We start from the raw sequence: 15,669 nt of genomic DNA, 5'->3' as shown, positions 1-15,669 counted from the left end.
TTAGTTACCAAGAGAAATCAGTAATAAGTTGAACCACATCCTGGGCTCTGGCCAAGGGAGAGCTGCAGCCAGCCCCGAACAAAAGCTCCTATGGGAAGCAGGCCCAGCTTCAGAAATAGCCCTCTCCCCAAAGCGTCCCCAATTGGAGGGGGAGCAGAGATCGTGGTATCTCTCCCTGATTCCTGCACCCCCTCCCGGCTAAATTTTTTTATAGGTAACCCGCCAGTTGGTGGGACCCACTTGGCCCTGACCTAGGCTCAAAGCTCCACTTTCCGGAAACCTCCAACCCAGAAACCCAATTAGCTAAGGCAGGAGGTGCCGGAAGGTGGGGGTGGGGGATTGGTGGGTGACCTTGGCCCCTGGACTGTGGCAGCCCCTTCCCTCTCTGCTCCTCCTCCCCCTTCTCTGCTCCTTTTCACTCCTCCCCCTCATTGGACCTCTGGAGAGGTGGTTGGGAGCTGTGGCCAGAGCCCTGGACCCGCACTGCGTGAACCTGACCTGGAAATTCTGCCTCGGCTGGCTCCTAGCTGTGTGACTTTGGGCAAGTCCCCTTCCCTCCACGGACCCCCATTTCCCGCCCTGTCCGAGGGAGGTGGTGTTGGGGGTGGGGGGTGTTATCCTCCAGGTGCCCAGGACCCACCCCATTTGTCTTTGAGCCAGCTCCCCTTTGTTTTCCTTTTTGCCCCAGTGGACCCCGGCCGGCAGACAAGTCAGTGCCTTCCTCCCCAATAGTCCCCTCGCCGGCCTGCCGCCTGCCACTCCCTCTCTCTCCTCGGTTCAATAAAGTTAGCCTGTTCAAAAAGGGACGCCCTAGTCTGGGCCCTGCCTCTGTCCCTCCCTCGCCGCTTGCCTGGCCCTTGGATCCCTCCTTCCTGCGCTCTGGGCCCAGCCCATTAGCGTCGCCGTCGCAGGGGAAGGGGCGGAGAAGCCGCCAGCGTGGGCCGGCCCCTACTTTGGTGAGTGAGGACGTGTGTGGGGTGGGTGCTGGGCCCCCGACTCTCTCTTCGGATCTCAGAGGTTCCTTATCCTCTCTCCCACCTTCCGTTACGGCCCCTGCCCCTGAGGATAGGACGCCTAGCCTGTACCCCTGTCCAAGGTGCCAAAACCCCCGCGCCTCTGACCCCTGAGCGATGGGAGCTCCCCGGGGCTCTGGCATTTCCCCAGGGCCACCAGCGGCGTGTAGGCTGGGAAAAGGAGCCGGGGGTGCTGGAGGGCAGGGTTACCTTCCCTACACTGACACAGCTAGCCATGGGGGGTAACCGGAAGCCCAGGAACGGAGCGCCGAAAGACCTCCTCGCCCATATACGTTACTGTTTTTGGGGGGCTAACTGGGTGCCCCTTGGGCTAAACTCGATCTAGAGTTCGTTCAGGGCTACTCTTACCCAGGGGTGAGAGGGGCAGCCATTCAGAGGTGCTGAGAGCTCTGACTCAGCAGGCAGAGGCCCTGGCCGGGTTTGCAAACTACTTCTGCTCAATTACTTGAGCTATGTGACCTTGGGCAAATCAGGTGACCGCTGAGGCTCATCTTTGCCTACTCTGTAAAATGGGAACCAGGTTAGATGCTCTCTAAGACATCTGGAGGTCGGAAAATCCTAGGATACTGGTAAACCCTTCTCAGCCCTCTACCCCACTGGGCCCCCTTTTTCAGCACCAGGAATTGGGACTCCCTCCCGAGGGAGGTTCGGCCAGTGGCTCCAAGCCACATAAGCCCTGGGACCCCTCCTGTGATAGCCAAAGAAAGATGCAAGCTTCAGGAGGTCAGAGTTTGGTTCCCGGATCTCCTCCCTGAGCCTCAGTTTCCTCATTTGTAGATTGCCTCTGAGGTCACTTCCACCTCTAAATCTTTGTGCCTACTGCTGCAGCAATGTAACCCTGGGCAACTCACTTCTTCTGGGCCTCTGTAAATTGGGGTGGTTGAGCTACCTTGCCGCTGGGGACCTTTTCAGCTCTAATTCTGGATTCTAAATCCATAGACTAACAGGATTGAGAGCTGGAAGAGAATTTAGAAATCATCCTACAGGGTTTGGAGTCAGAAGACCTGAGTTCAAATTATCATTGGTTCCTTACTATTCATGCACCCTGGGATGAGCCTCTTTCCGTTTCTTGCTTTCGATTTCCTTTTTGGAGTCAGCTTCTGGGATTTCAGTTCCAGACCACCTTGAAAGTTTCACTGCTCCTATCTACGGAAAAACAAACAAATAAACAAAAAAACAGCTCCTAGGTATGGGATGGTGGCTTTGAAATCCATGGCCCTGGGTTTCAGTTCTGGTTCTGAAACTCCCTTATTCCTTTACCTACTTTTTGAGAATATGGATACACCTGGGTGTGTAGGGGGTGTTGGCTAAGCTTAAGCTAACCTTTCCTGACCATCCTTAATAATGGAGCAGAAAGCAAAACCCAGACTTCCTGGGAACCCATCCAGGGAGGGACACTGAGCTGATCTAGGAGCTGTACATGGCCGAGGCAGCTCAGGTACCACCTTTTCCATGATTGTCCCCTCTCCCAAGAAACAACTTTGGATATCCTTTGTATGTGATTTGTATTTGGGCAGGCGGTGGAGGGGGGGGTGGTAGTACAGGGAGCATTCTGATCAGGAGGAGCTCCCTACACCAAAGAAATCATAGGCTTATTTTTTTTAAATTGTGTTTAATCCTCTGTATACATACATGTATGTATGTTTGCATATATGTGTATGTGTGTGCATGTGTATATGTACACATATGTACATATCCTCCTGGATGGCGTGTTAGCTCCTTCAGAGCAGGGCAGGGACTACCGCCATTTTGTTTAGTTGATTTTTTTGTTTGTTTTTTCTATCCCCATGGCTTAGCGTAGAATGGTGGACTCTGGTCAGCCAGAATTGAGTTTGAATCCTGCCTCAAACACTTATTCTGTGTAACTCTCGACAAATAACTTAATCTCTCTGAGCCTCAGTTTCTTCACCAGTGAAATGAAGATAATTGCACCTACCTCAGGGTTGTTGTGAGAGTCAAAGATGGTAAAGCACTATGTAAGTGTTATTGTAGTCACAAGACACAAGTGAAGTGACTGAGCCCTGGGTCACAGGAGGAATGAATAAACTGGGATTTGGGTGGAGGTCCGAGGAGCAGAAACAGAAGTCATCTGGTCAAAATCTCTCATTTTACACTGGGGAATCTGAGGCTCACACAGTTAAAGTGACTTAGTCTAGGTCACACAGATGTTAAGTGAAGGAGGCAGAATTTGAACCTGAGTCCAAAGTCAGTGAGTCGTCTTCCTCCAGATGTTCTTTCCCCCCTCCTTTTTTTTTTTAACAGACTTGTGGTTTCTTTGATGTAGAGAATCCTATCTGAGGAAACTTCCCTTCTACTAATTCAAATCTAGTCATTTCACCTCTTTTTTGCCTCAGTTTCCTCATCTGTAAAATGGGGATAATAATGGCACCTTCCTTCCAAGGGCTTTTTGTTGTGAGGATCAAGGGAGATTGTATTTGTAAAGTGCTTAGCACAGTGCCTGGCACATAGTAATTGCTGTAGAAATGTTAACTATTGTTATTATTGTCTATACTTGCTCAGCATCTTGTAGTCTTAGAAAATCACCTGGGAGCATGAAGAAAGGAAGTGATTTGCCCAGGGTCACCCAACCAGTATGAACCAGGTCTTCCTGACTCTTAGTCTGTACCTACTACACTATCTTCCTTTTCACCTGAAACAGTGTAAGCTTTTAACAGATTCTTGGGGAATTTGACTGAATTATGCTGAGAGGGTCATTGGAACTTAAAATATCAGCACTGGGAACAGCCTTAGCACTTAGACTGTCAGCGAGGGCAAGAACATTAGAATAGAAGATATCAGGATTAGAAACATAGACTTAATATGTCAGAATGAGGATGGGTCTTGGAAATTATTAAGATCATTTAGACCCCCTCATTTACAGAACTGGGAAACAGCCCTAGAGAGAAAGGATTTGCCCACAGTCACCCAGGTAGAGGGGGGGAGTGACAGGAGAGGAACTGGATTCCTTAGGGCATGTAATGGGCATTCAGGAGCACATGGGCAGGGCTGGTTCCCTTATGTGTTCAGTCTAGACGCTAATGGTCAATCTAGTCCTGTTTCTGCTAAGAAATTGCTACATAGCTTTGGGCAGGTCACTACCCTTCTCTGGCACTCTGAGTCTCTTTCATCATCAGATGTGCCAAGGAAATCATAGGGAGTGATGTCTCTAGTCTCAGGAACACCACTGCCCAGGGGATCACATCCACATCTCCTGCCATTACAACATACTGGGAGGGAAAGTGTCTGCATCTGCCTTCTTGCCTGCCTCTTCATGACATAGAACCAGTGTGGCCCATGGAATCCTGATTTCCCCAGATTGCCTGCTAGGGACATAGCACAGGGGGAAGAAGGTCGAATTTGGAATCAGCGCCTGGGTTCAGGTCCTGGCTCTGACGCTTCCTGTGAGACCTTGGGTGAATTACTTCGGCTCTCTGGGCCTCAGTTTCCTCATTTGTAAAATGAAAGGGTTGGACTAGATGATCCTTTGGAGTCAAGAGCTGTTATCTGCCCCAAGTAATATCGGTGTCCTGACTCCTTTGTCTGTGGGGAATGACAGTCTCTCTAATCTCTGTGACTGAGGCCAGGCTGGTGGGACAGGGTGACTTTGCTGAATCAGCACTCTGAGTTCACTGAAGCTGGTTATTTGCTGTGTAGTGTTTTTATTGGACTCTGACTGCCCCTCCCTCCTTTCCTCCTTCCTTTCATTCATTCTTCTCTCCCTCTCCCTTTGTTCTGCTCTCCCTGGCTCTTGATATCACAAGTTACAAATGGATTCTAGCCCTTTGTACGCTTAACCACCACCCTACCTACAATGACTCCCTAGTCACTCATTCTTCTCTTTCTTTTTACCTAGTCTAGAGTGTCCCAGGAGACCTCAAGTCAGACAGAAGCTGGCCAAAAGCCAGGCATCATGGCCACACGATCCCTTTTTAGAGCTCTGGTATCAGCCAAGTGGGTAGCTAAGTCCTTGAAGGAGTCCCAGCCCCTGAAGCTGCTGGACGCTTCATGGCACCTGCCGACGTTGAAACGAGAGCCTCGGCAGGAGTTTGAAGAAGGTCACATCCCTGGAGCAGCCTTCTTCAACATCGACCTCTGCAGCGACCGGACATCCCCCTATAACCACATGCTGCCCGATGCTGCAGAGTTTGCTGAGTATGTTGGCAAGCTGGGAGTAGGGAATGGCACCCACGTGGTGGTGTACGATGCCAGTGATCAGGGCTCCTTCTCCGCCCCCCGACTATGGTGGATGTTTAGGGCCTTTGGGCATGAGACTGTCTCACTGCTGGATGGAGGATTAAAGAACTGGAAGAGGGAGGGCTATCCGCTGAGCTCTGGCAGGGCCCGCCCAATTCAAGCAGAGTTCCAGGCCACCCTAAATGCAATGTTTGTGAAGACCTATGAAGACATCAAAGACAACATTGAATCACGCCAGTTCCAGGTTGTAGATGCCCGTGTTGAAGGGCGCTTCAGGGGCATTGAGCCAGAAACCCAAGAAGGTAATATAGCTAGAGCACTGTCTATGGCCAGGTATAGCTGAGGGAGGTGGCAGAAAGATCACACAGTATTTGCAGTCAAAGGACCTACGGTCAAATCTCAGCTCTTTTTGCTACTTGGGTGATCATACCCAACTCACTTCTATCTGCTCTTCAGTTTTCTCCTCTGTAAAATGAGGGGGAGGGGGGGGAGGGTTTGGACCAGGATCCCAAGTTTAGAGCTGAAAAGGCCCTTAGAGGCCACTAGTCCAATCCCCTTGTCTTATAGTAGAGGAACCTGAAGCCCATGGGGTTCAAGTGACTTGGCCAAGGTCACACAAGGCAGTAAAGAGGAAAAACTAGGATTTGAATCCAGATATTTTGACTCCAAACCCTATTACTCTTTCCACAGTAGCACATGATTATCTTGGAGGATTTCCAAGAGTCCTTTTTCTATTCCAAATCCCACAGTCAAAATAAACCATAAAATCATGGCTCTGAAGCTTGAAGGGATCTCAGAGCAAATCCAGCCCTGACATTTTACAGATGAGAAAACTGAGGCCATCCATGCCAACCCTCCATTTTATCAATAGAAGCTCTGAGCCCAAGTACCTATGGACAATCCCATTTGCCATCAAGTATTGTCCCAGTTGGGCTCCAACCAGACATCCCCCTGCCACCAATTCATCTTCTCCTTCACAAATAAGGTAGCTCATGTAAAGTGATTTGCAAGCCTTCAAGTACCATAGACATGCTAGCTGGGGTGGTGGAGAGCTCTTAACATGGGCCAGGACAGCAGTGATGAGAGGTGTGTTTGCTGCTGAACACACGGATTGGGTGAGAACAGGGTGATGGCTCACTGTCTTATTTTCATGGCCTGTGGTTTGCCCAGTGCTCCCTGTTGGAACCTCCAGTTGTCCAACTGGAGCTGGAGTGTCCAGAGAGACATGGGACCGAGGGAAACTGGGGGTCAGTGTGACATAGTGATAGCAACAGTGATAGTAATGAGAATGGCCCTCATTTCTCTAGCTTTATATCCATAGGCTCGTTTGAGTCTCACAGCAACCCCATAGGGAAGGGGCTATTTATTGTCCCCATTTTACAGATGGGAAAACTGAGGCTTGGAGGGGTGATAAGATTTGTCCAAAGTCACTCAAGTTGTAAGTTGTTCAGTCATGTTTGACTCTCTGTGACCCCTTTTGCGATTTTCTTGGCAAACACACTGAAATGGTTTGCCATTTCTTGCTCCAGCTCATTTTACAGATGAGGAACTGAGGCAAAACAGGGTGAAGTGACTTGCCCAGGGTCACACAGCTAATAAGTGTCTGAGGTCAGATTTGAACTCAGGAAAATGAGTCTTCCTGACTCCGGGCTAGGTGCTTTATGCACTGTGCCACCTAGCTGCTCAGGTTTTAAGAAGCTGACCCAAAACTCTTCCTGATATGTCTTAGCTTCACTTGCCTTGAGCCACTATGAGCTATAGTTTTCTTATCTGTAAAGTTGGGATGAAAGAATAGCTGACCTATTCTGTGCCAGGCACTAGTCTAAGAACCTGGGAGATATAAACAGCTGCTGCCCTCAAGATACTTCTATTCTGAAAGGGGGAGTCATCACCTAGAGGGCAGTGATGTCCAAGGAGGAGAGCCTGGGTCCAAGGAGTCCCTGGAATGGGGAGTGGAGTTGTCCTCATGCCTTCTATACCTTATTAACCCCCAATATGAGATGTCTTTGGTATCCGGGTTGGTCCTCAGATGGCAAGTGCACACCATGTGGCCCCTACTTTTGGATTGTGCCTGTGTAGCACTAGCAGAGCCTTCTGGAGTCATAGTCACCTGTATGCCTAGGAGAAGGCCTTCAGCGGGGATGACTACAGACAATGAAGTTCTGCCAGATCTTTAAATTCCATAAGTGTGAGAACCCCTTGGAGTCTTCTTTCTGGCCTAGAGCTTAGGCTGGATGGACCAGATACTTGGCACACCTCCACTCAAGGCCTGGAGTATTGTCTTGGTTCCTATGTCCTCCATTTCTGTGGATCACAGACCCCCTCAGGTAGCACTACATTCTGTAGGTTATTTAAACCTTTGAGGATATTTAATTAATGTTTCCTCATCTAAATTCAAGGTAACAATTGTGTGCCAATAATAATTACAGAATCTCAGTGTTGAGGAAGGAAGGAAGGAGGAGGGAAGAAGGGAGAGAAGAAATAAGGAAAAGAGGAAGGAAACATTCCTTAAGGCCTACCTACTATGTGTCACGTACCACACAAGCCCCTTTACAAATATTGTCTCATTTGATCGTCACAACAACTCTGAAAGGGAGGTGCTATTATTTCCCCCATTTCACCAGTGAGAATACTGAGGGAGAGAAGGATCAAGTGACTTGCCTAGGGTCACGTAACTAATAATTCTGAGATTTGAACCCTAGTCTTCCCAACTCCAGACCCAGCCCTCTATCCATTAAGCCAATCTAACCCACACCTGTATGAGAATTCTCTCTACAATTTACCCAATGAGTCAAGTAGAGGTGAAGCCTATCCTTGAAGACTTCCAAAGATGGGGAGTCCACTATCTTCCAGAATAATCTATATGGTAGAGTCCTAGGGTTGTAAGGGCCCTCAGGGGCCATGGATTCCAAATGTGGCATAGAGGGGTGATGGGACTTGCCCAGGGTCACACTACAACATCTGAGGCAGGATTCAGATTCAGGTCTTCCTGACTCCCTGTCCCCTGCTCTCAACACTGTACCACCTGGCTAAGAGGCTTCTTGTCTTGGAATCAGGAATACCTGAATTCAGGTCCTGCTTTAGACACCTTGGCCAAGTCATTTTGCCTTTGCTTGCCTCAGTTTCCTCATCTATAATAATATTAATAAATAAGAATAACAATTATAGTGCCTCCCTTGTCATAAGTTTTAAGTGAATTAAATAAACATAAAGGGTCCTGTAAACTCTAAAGCCCTATGTGATTAGTTGTTAGCTATTTATTATTGATTCATTAAGTTATTGTTTACTTAATTTATAACATTAATGATTATAGTCAAGCTAACAATTATTTCTCTGTGCCAAGTACTGTACTAAACACTAGGGACACAAGAGTCACAGTCATTTCATTCGCACTTTACTAAATGCTGATTCAGCCTCTCAACCACTCTGTGAGGTGGATAATTTGTAAATATTATCCTCATTTTGTGGAGTAGGGAAATGAGGATCAGAAAAGGGAAGGCCAGAGGACCAGGTCCAAGACTCCAGGCACTCTCTGACTGCCAGGTTAATTACTCTGCCCACATTCCACTCAGCAAGCAGACCACGGGGCAATATCTCCTCTGGGCCATCAAGGTCTTTAAGCAAATGGATGTTTGAATGGCTGCAGGTCAGAGGCATTGGAGCTAGGGTTGCTGCTTCAGCTCCAGGTGATGTGGAGGACCACTGAAGCCTCTTCCAGCTCTGTAATTCTTTGTGTGGTCTGTCTTATACTAGTCCCATGATCCCTTACCAGCTAGTCAGTCCTTCAATCTTTGGTGAAAGCTGCTGGCTCCTTGGTGCCCCCACCTGAACCCTGCTCCCTCTTTAGGCACTCTGGTCTAGTGAAAAGTATCCCAGGAATTTTCAGTCAGAGAACTGGGTGGATCTGACACCTACCACCTATAGGAATTTAGCAAAGGCCCTCCTGTTCTCCAACAATGAACGGAGGTAGGGTTGATAAAATGGTATCTAAAGTCCCTTCCCACCCTTAATCCTCAGACCTTGTCCACTCAAAGCCTGTTTGCTCCTCTCCCAGGCCGTGTTCTTTATTTTTCCCCCCATTTAAAAAAAATATTTTGTGAAATATTTCTCAATTACATATAAATTTTTTTTTTTTGGTGAGGCAGTTTGGGTTAAATGACTTGCCTAGGGTCACACAGCTAGTAAGCATCATGTGTCTGAGGTCATATTTGAACTTGGGTCTTCCTGACTCCAGGGACGGTGCTCTATCCACTGCACCACCTAGTTGCCCCTCCACATAAAAATTTTTAACAATATTTTTTTTTTAATTTGAGTTCCAAATTCTCTCCCTCCCTCCTGCCCCACCCCCCTCTTTGAGAAGGCAAGCAATTTAATTTTGTTTGTACTTGTAAGGTCTTGCAAAACACATTTCCATGTTAGCCATGTTGCAAAAGAAAACATAAGCGAAATAAAACAATAAAGATAAAGAAATTTTAAAAAATATTCCTTTATCTACATTCAGAGTTCATCAATTTTTCCTCTGGAAGTGGATAGCATTTCTCATCATAGGTCCTTTGGAATTGCCTTGGGTCATTGTTTTGATCAGAGTAGCTGAGTCATTCACAATTGATCACTGTTACAATGTTGCTGTTACTGCATATAATGTTCTCCTGGTTCTGCTCCCTTCATTTTGCATCAGTTCAGCTAAATCTTCCCAGATTTCTGAGAGCATCTTGCTCATCATTTCTTACAGCACAATAGTATTCCTTCACAATCTCCCTTCAGACTTTATTTTAGGATCCAGAATTAGAGCTAGAAGGTTCCTTGGTCCCTTTGTCTCCTTCACAGGGCAGGCAATGTGGAAAGACTACTAGCTTTTGGAGTCAGAGGACCTGAGTTCAAAACCTTCAATTATTTTCTCTGTGACTCTGCAGAAGTCACTTACCTTCCCCAGACCTCTTTTTTTTTTCACATCCATAAAAGAAGGGTTGGATTAAAGAGTCTCAGATCTTTTTCCAGTTCTTGATGTATTGTCCCTATGACCTGTGTGACCTTAGGCTAGTCAATCACTATCCTGGGCCTTTGTTTCTTTATCTAGAAAATGAACTGGCTGGATTAAATGACCACTGAAATCCCTTCCAGCTCTAGATTTATGATTTTATAATCCCGACCACCTCATTTTACAGATTTAGAAACTGAGGCCCAGAATGGGAGTGGTCAGTCAGTCAATCAGTAACCATTTATTAAGTGCCTACTATGTGCCAGGCACTGTGCTAAGCATTGAGGCATAAGTAGTTAGCTGCAAAGCCGGAATTCCAACCCAGCTCCTCTGACTTTCCCCATCCTCTCACTCCTGCTACTTCCTACCTCACACTGAATGTTTCTTTTCCTCCTTTAGGCATTGAACCTGGCCACATTCCTGGCACCTTGAACATCCCTTTCACCGACTTTCTGACTGAGGAGGGCCTGGAGAAGAGCGCTGATGCCATCCAAAGACTATTCCAAGAGAAGAAGGTGGACCTCTCCAAGCCCCTGGTAGCAACTTCTGGCTCAGGTGTCTCTGCCTGCCACGTAGCCCTGGGTGCATATCTCTGTGGCAAGCCTGATGTAGCCATCTATGATGGAGCCTGGGTGGAGTGGTACATGCGTGCCCGGCCTGAGGATGTCATCTCAGAGGGCAGAGGCAAGACCCTCTGAGGCAGGGGCAGGCAGGGAACTTCCCTGCTCCCAGGCCACCAGCCTTTACCACCCCAGGATAGGGGGTGGCCCAACCTAACAATTTTTCCTAAGTCTTTTTTAAATACAGTGGCCAAATTTATTATTTTTTTTAATTCTCAGGGTATGGCCTGGATGGCACATCCCACCCCTCCCTTCCCTGTGGGAGGCCCTTGGAATATTCTGATTCTGAGACAAATGTTATCTGTTGAAAGTGAGGGGAGGGCATGGAGGACACCTTTGGCAATGGTGAAGAGATCTGTTGGGATTGATTGAAGTGGAGAATGGGAGGAAAAGAGGGGCCTGCTGAGCCCCAAATATAGCCCTCTGTAATTTAGCCTGTGCTGATTGCCAGACCTACCTCCTATTATCTTTTACTGTTAATAAATGTGAAGTGTTTAATCTTTCTATACAGCCACCTCTTTCCTCCTGTTTGAAACCAATCTCTGAAAACCATAGTGGGTGAAGCACTGTGGGTGTGGACAAAGGGTATCTCTCTTCGAGGGCTTCAGGAGAAGCCATTCTCCTGATGGGCTTCTTAAATTAAAGGGTCAGGGAAATTGTCCCTGAATGAATGAATGAAAAAGTATTCATTAAACCCTTACAAGCATTGAACTAAATATTGGAGATAACAAACTGCAGCCATACATCCTGGTGGGCCAATTCCAATCCCTTGGGGGAGGGCAGTTTTCTAGAATAAAAGAATTACCATTCTCCTCTCAAACCATGAAGATGGTGAGGGGTGGGGGGAGTTGAGTGTTGTTCAGGACTGAGAGTCAGAAGCTTTGAGTTTGAGTTCCCTCTGAGATCTTAAGTTTTATAGAAGAAAAACATGGGAGGTGAGTGGGGGGGGGTGGAATACAAAAGATAAGTTTTAAGTTGAGAATTGGGGTTTAGTCCTCACTTCCCCAGGTCACAGCCCCAGGGTTGCCCCCTTCTTGTGTCCTTAAGCAAACCACTTTGCATCCATTTCCTCATCTGCCAGACAAGGATAAATATACTAGCAGTACCTAACTCATGTCATTCACAAGATCTTAGATGCAGATCTGGAAGGGACCTCAGAGGTCATCAAAACCAATCCTTCTCATTTTCCAGGAGAGATATTGTGGTGTCGGGAGGTTTAGTGATTTTCCCAGGGTTTCAGAGCTAGTAAGTGAATGGGGTAAGATAGAAACCCAAATCTTCATAGGTGACTTCTTTTTTCATCATAAAAATAAACATTTAGAAATCCTTTAAAATCCTATAGAAATGCAATAAGCGATGGGGATGGATGGCAAATTGTTAAGACCTGTTGAAGGCTGCAGATCCAGAAATGGTCCATAAATCTTTGAACTTATGGGCTCTGAGGCTTCTTATTCTTAAGCCTTAGGATAAAACTCAAGCCTTTGCACCTTTCTGATCTGATCAGTTTTCTAGGCAGCAATTTCTACTAGGAACCAGTCCAAAGCACCTGTTTTGCCTCTGGCCAGTGGGCTTTCATCTTCGCTTTATCTTCTGTGAGTCTCTTGACCTTCCAGGGCTGGTCTGACTCCCTTGCTTCAGAAACCTGTCCCTTGCCCCACCCCTGCCAATGGATCCCTAGCTTTCTTTATCCTGGGGGGTATGCTGGAATCAGTTCTAACCAGTTCTGGGCTTTTGATTATTAGATTTTTCAGTGCAAGCGTTTATACCTCAGAAATTGGCAATCACTACAAGTCAGGGCTTAAGTTTGTTGTTTTGTTGATTTCCTCAACTTAAATGTTAACAGTGCACATTAAACTTAATAGTGCATGCTGCATGCATTTCTTCCCTTGCTTCAGCCTGGTTGTTAAACATTTACTAGCATATGCCAGTACTGCTTGATAAACTTTGCTTGAGCTCTGTAGGAATGCAGTGGAAGGTTCAGGGAATGAAGTCAGAACCATATTAGAAGCCAGGTGACTAGAGAGTAATAATAATAATAACAATAACAATAACTGGTAGTGCTTTAGGGTTTGCAAAGTGCTTTACAAATATTAACTCATTTGAGCCTCACAACACTTCTGAGTTACTGGGGATGGCTCTGATGAGGATGGGAACTAGACCCCAAAAAGGAAAAACCCTGGACTTTCTCACATGGCCAAATCTCTGAGGTTTGCCTGAGGCTATAATCTCATCAACTGGCCTTTCATTGTGGCTACACCCAATGTCCCAATTCTGTTACCCTTATCTAGTCTAGCCCTCCATCATTTTACCTCCCTATGACCCCCGGCCCATTTCCCACCCTTAATCCTAGATAGGATCCATTCTCCCTTGGCCACGTGGTCCAGGTCCTAAGAGTTCTGTTCACCCCACCTTACTGGCCACTCTCATCCAGATCCTCCTTAGATCCCTCCTCCAGTCACCCCAAACTACCTGGCCACTCCGAGATCCCTCCCATAATCTTTGTGTATATAAGGTTCATCTTGTCTCCATTAAGGTGCTCAAATTCTTGTAATCTAGCCAATAGCCTACTAATGTTCAGACTCCTTAAGAGTCTGCCCAATTTGATGGATGTTCTAACAAACCTTGCCTTTGGCTAAAAGAAGACTTGGGTCAAATTCTTTCAGGCAGGACCTGTGTGTTATGAATTTGGGGTCCCAGTACCCCTAGACCTCTAGACCTCATCAGCTCCTTGGGCAGTGAAGAGTCAAACAATATTATCAATAGAATTAGATTATGAAGAAGAAGAAATGGGCTCTTCAGTAGTTGGGTGGGTTAGCAGTAGAAGGGCAATAGGAGAGCAGAAACACTTTGGTTAAAGATGAGCCTCTCCTGATAGAATGTAAGGTCCCTGAGGGGAAAGGCTGCTCCATTGTATGTGTGTGTGTGTGTGTGTGTGTGTGTGTGTGTGTGTGTGTCCCTAGCATGTGGCACAGTATGTAGTACATAGTAAGCACTTTATAAATGCTTGTTGATTGACTGATTAAATAGAATATAGTCTCCCGACACCAGGAAATAATTCCCACTTAAGGTTTATGAAATACTTTTCTATATAACCCTTCTAGGGAAGAAACACCAGTCTATTATCTATATTTTGCAGCTGAGGAAGCTGAGGCTGGGAGTGGGGAGGGAGTAGCCCAGGGTCCAGGACTTGAACCTGTTTTTCCTGACTAGTTCCAGAATTCTTTCCAATATACTGTGCTCCCTCTAATTGTTCTGAGCTTACAAGATCTGGGCCTTGGAGAGGTGAAATAGAGCAGCCCTGGGGCCATGGAGGAGTCAGCTGGAGTAGGGCCAGGGGGACCAGCTTGGAGGAGAGATGAGGGATAAACCCGGACTCTCCATTTATTTGTGGCGTTTCCCACCTCTCCTCTTTCATTCTTTATTTCCTGCCTCTCCTCTCCTTTTCTGTCCTAGAAATACCTTGGAAAACGATTTCACCAATACTTCTCAACTGCCCTTCCCACGGTTCTTCAGTGTGGGTCCCATGGGATAAGTCCACACCCATTCATACACCCCAGGTATTCCACGTTCCATTTAGATCTTTGGGAACCTGAAATTCTACTTGAATCTTTGTTGTCTTCCCCACTGACAACATACTCCTTCAATATAACCTAAAAGGAAAAATTTTCAAAAAATTCAACCTGCCCCTGAGTGGAATGGACATTAGTAGGTTGTTCAGGCTGTGTGACTCTGTTTGGGGTTTTCTCAGCAAAGATACTGGAGCGGTTTGCTATTTCCTTCTGAGGAAACTGAGTCAAACAGGTTTAAGTGGCTTGCCCATGGTGTGTGTGTGTGTGTGTATGTGTGTGTGTGTGTGTGTGTGTGTGTGTGTGTGTGTGTGTGTGTGTTCATTCAGGCTGTCTCCAAATCAAGTAAAGGCATTTATTCCACATAACATACCGGGCAGGGTCCCTAGCCTGGTGAAGCTAGGGATTCTTATAAAGGAAAAGTGCTTGGGCAGACAGCTGAGGTAATCGGGGATATGCAGGCAAGGGGCAATATCTTAGAGTTTTGATTCCATCCTCCAGCCCATTTGCTCAGCGGAGAGGAGCCCCTGTCACTTTCATTATTTCATTGACCAGCCTATTTGAATCTCATCTTCTCCGGAAAGGCTTCAGCTAATCTCATCAACTGGAAGATAGAAATAGGGATTGTAGCTAGGTGGCAAGGTGGATAGAACACTGAATCTAGAGTCAGGAAGTCCTGAGTTCAAATTTGACTGGAGATATTTTCTAGCTGAGTGACACTGGGCAAATCACTTAGTTGCTGTCTGCCTCCATTTCCTCAACTATTAAATGAGGATAATAATAGCACCTACTTTCCAGGGTTGTTGTGAGGACCAAATGAGGTAATAACTTGTAAAGTGTAATGCTTGGCACATAGTAGGTGATTAATAAGTACTCATGTTTCTTCCCCCTACTTCCTCCCCATTTGATATCAACTATATAAAAATTCCTGGATAAAGAAACTCCCCCTACCAACGCAGGTGGACACCTCTGTAATTTGTAATTTTCAGTTTCCTTTGAGAAGACAGTGACTTGCCCAGGGTTACACAGCCAGTATTTGTGAGATCAAATCTTGAACCCAGCTTTTCTGACCCTAAGGCCAGCCCTCGATGTCTAAAGTCATGCTGCCTCTCTGTAATTGGGACCACCTACAAACATTCCCAGTTTTCTCCCATCCTTAAGACAGTTTTCTCTGCCACCCCCTCAAGTTATCATCCCATGTCTCTCTTCGCTTTCACAGGCAATCTCCTTCTAAAAGTCCTCTTAACTGCTCAGTCTCTACCTCCCCACTTCCCACG

At 46.6% G+C, this 15,669-nt stretch overlaps 1 protein-coding gene across 2 annotated transcripts; it reads left to right on the top strand.

Annotated features, from left to right (window-relative positions):
- The first annotated feature begins 445 nt into the window (after positions 1–445).
- Positions 446–11,336, top strand: MPST (mercaptopyruvate sulfurtransferase). 2 transcript variants are annotated; one of them, XM_027874269.1, is made up of 3 exons: positions 446–541; positions 4,888–5,530; positions 10,606–11,336. In XM_027874269.1, exons 2-3 carry the CDS (start codon positions 4,945–4,947, stop codon positions 10,902–10,904), a joined length of 885 nt encoding a protein of 294 aa, XP_027730070.1. In that variant the 5' UTR covers positions 446–541; positions 4,888–4,944; the 3' UTR covers positions 10,905–11,336. The 2 variants fall into 2 exon arrangements, with proteins under 2 accessions (XP_027730070.1, XP_027730079.1); XM_027874278.1 differs by lacking the exon at positions 446–541 and adding an exon at positions 1,011–1,096.
- The last annotated feature ends 4,333 nt before the right edge of the window (positions 11,337–15,669 follow it).

The sequence above is a fragment of the Vombatus ursinus genome, unplaced genomic scaffold (assembly GCF_900497805.2).
Source record: "Vombatus ursinus unplaced genomic scaffold, bare-nosed wombat genome assembly UNPS02003292.1, whole genome shotgun sequence".
NCBI lineage: Eukaryota > Metazoa > Chordata > Mammalia > Diprotodontia > Vombatidae > Vombatus > Vombatus ursinus.
Note: the sequence above shows the minus strand (reverse complement) of the source record. Positions and strands in the feature narration are given on the sequence as shown.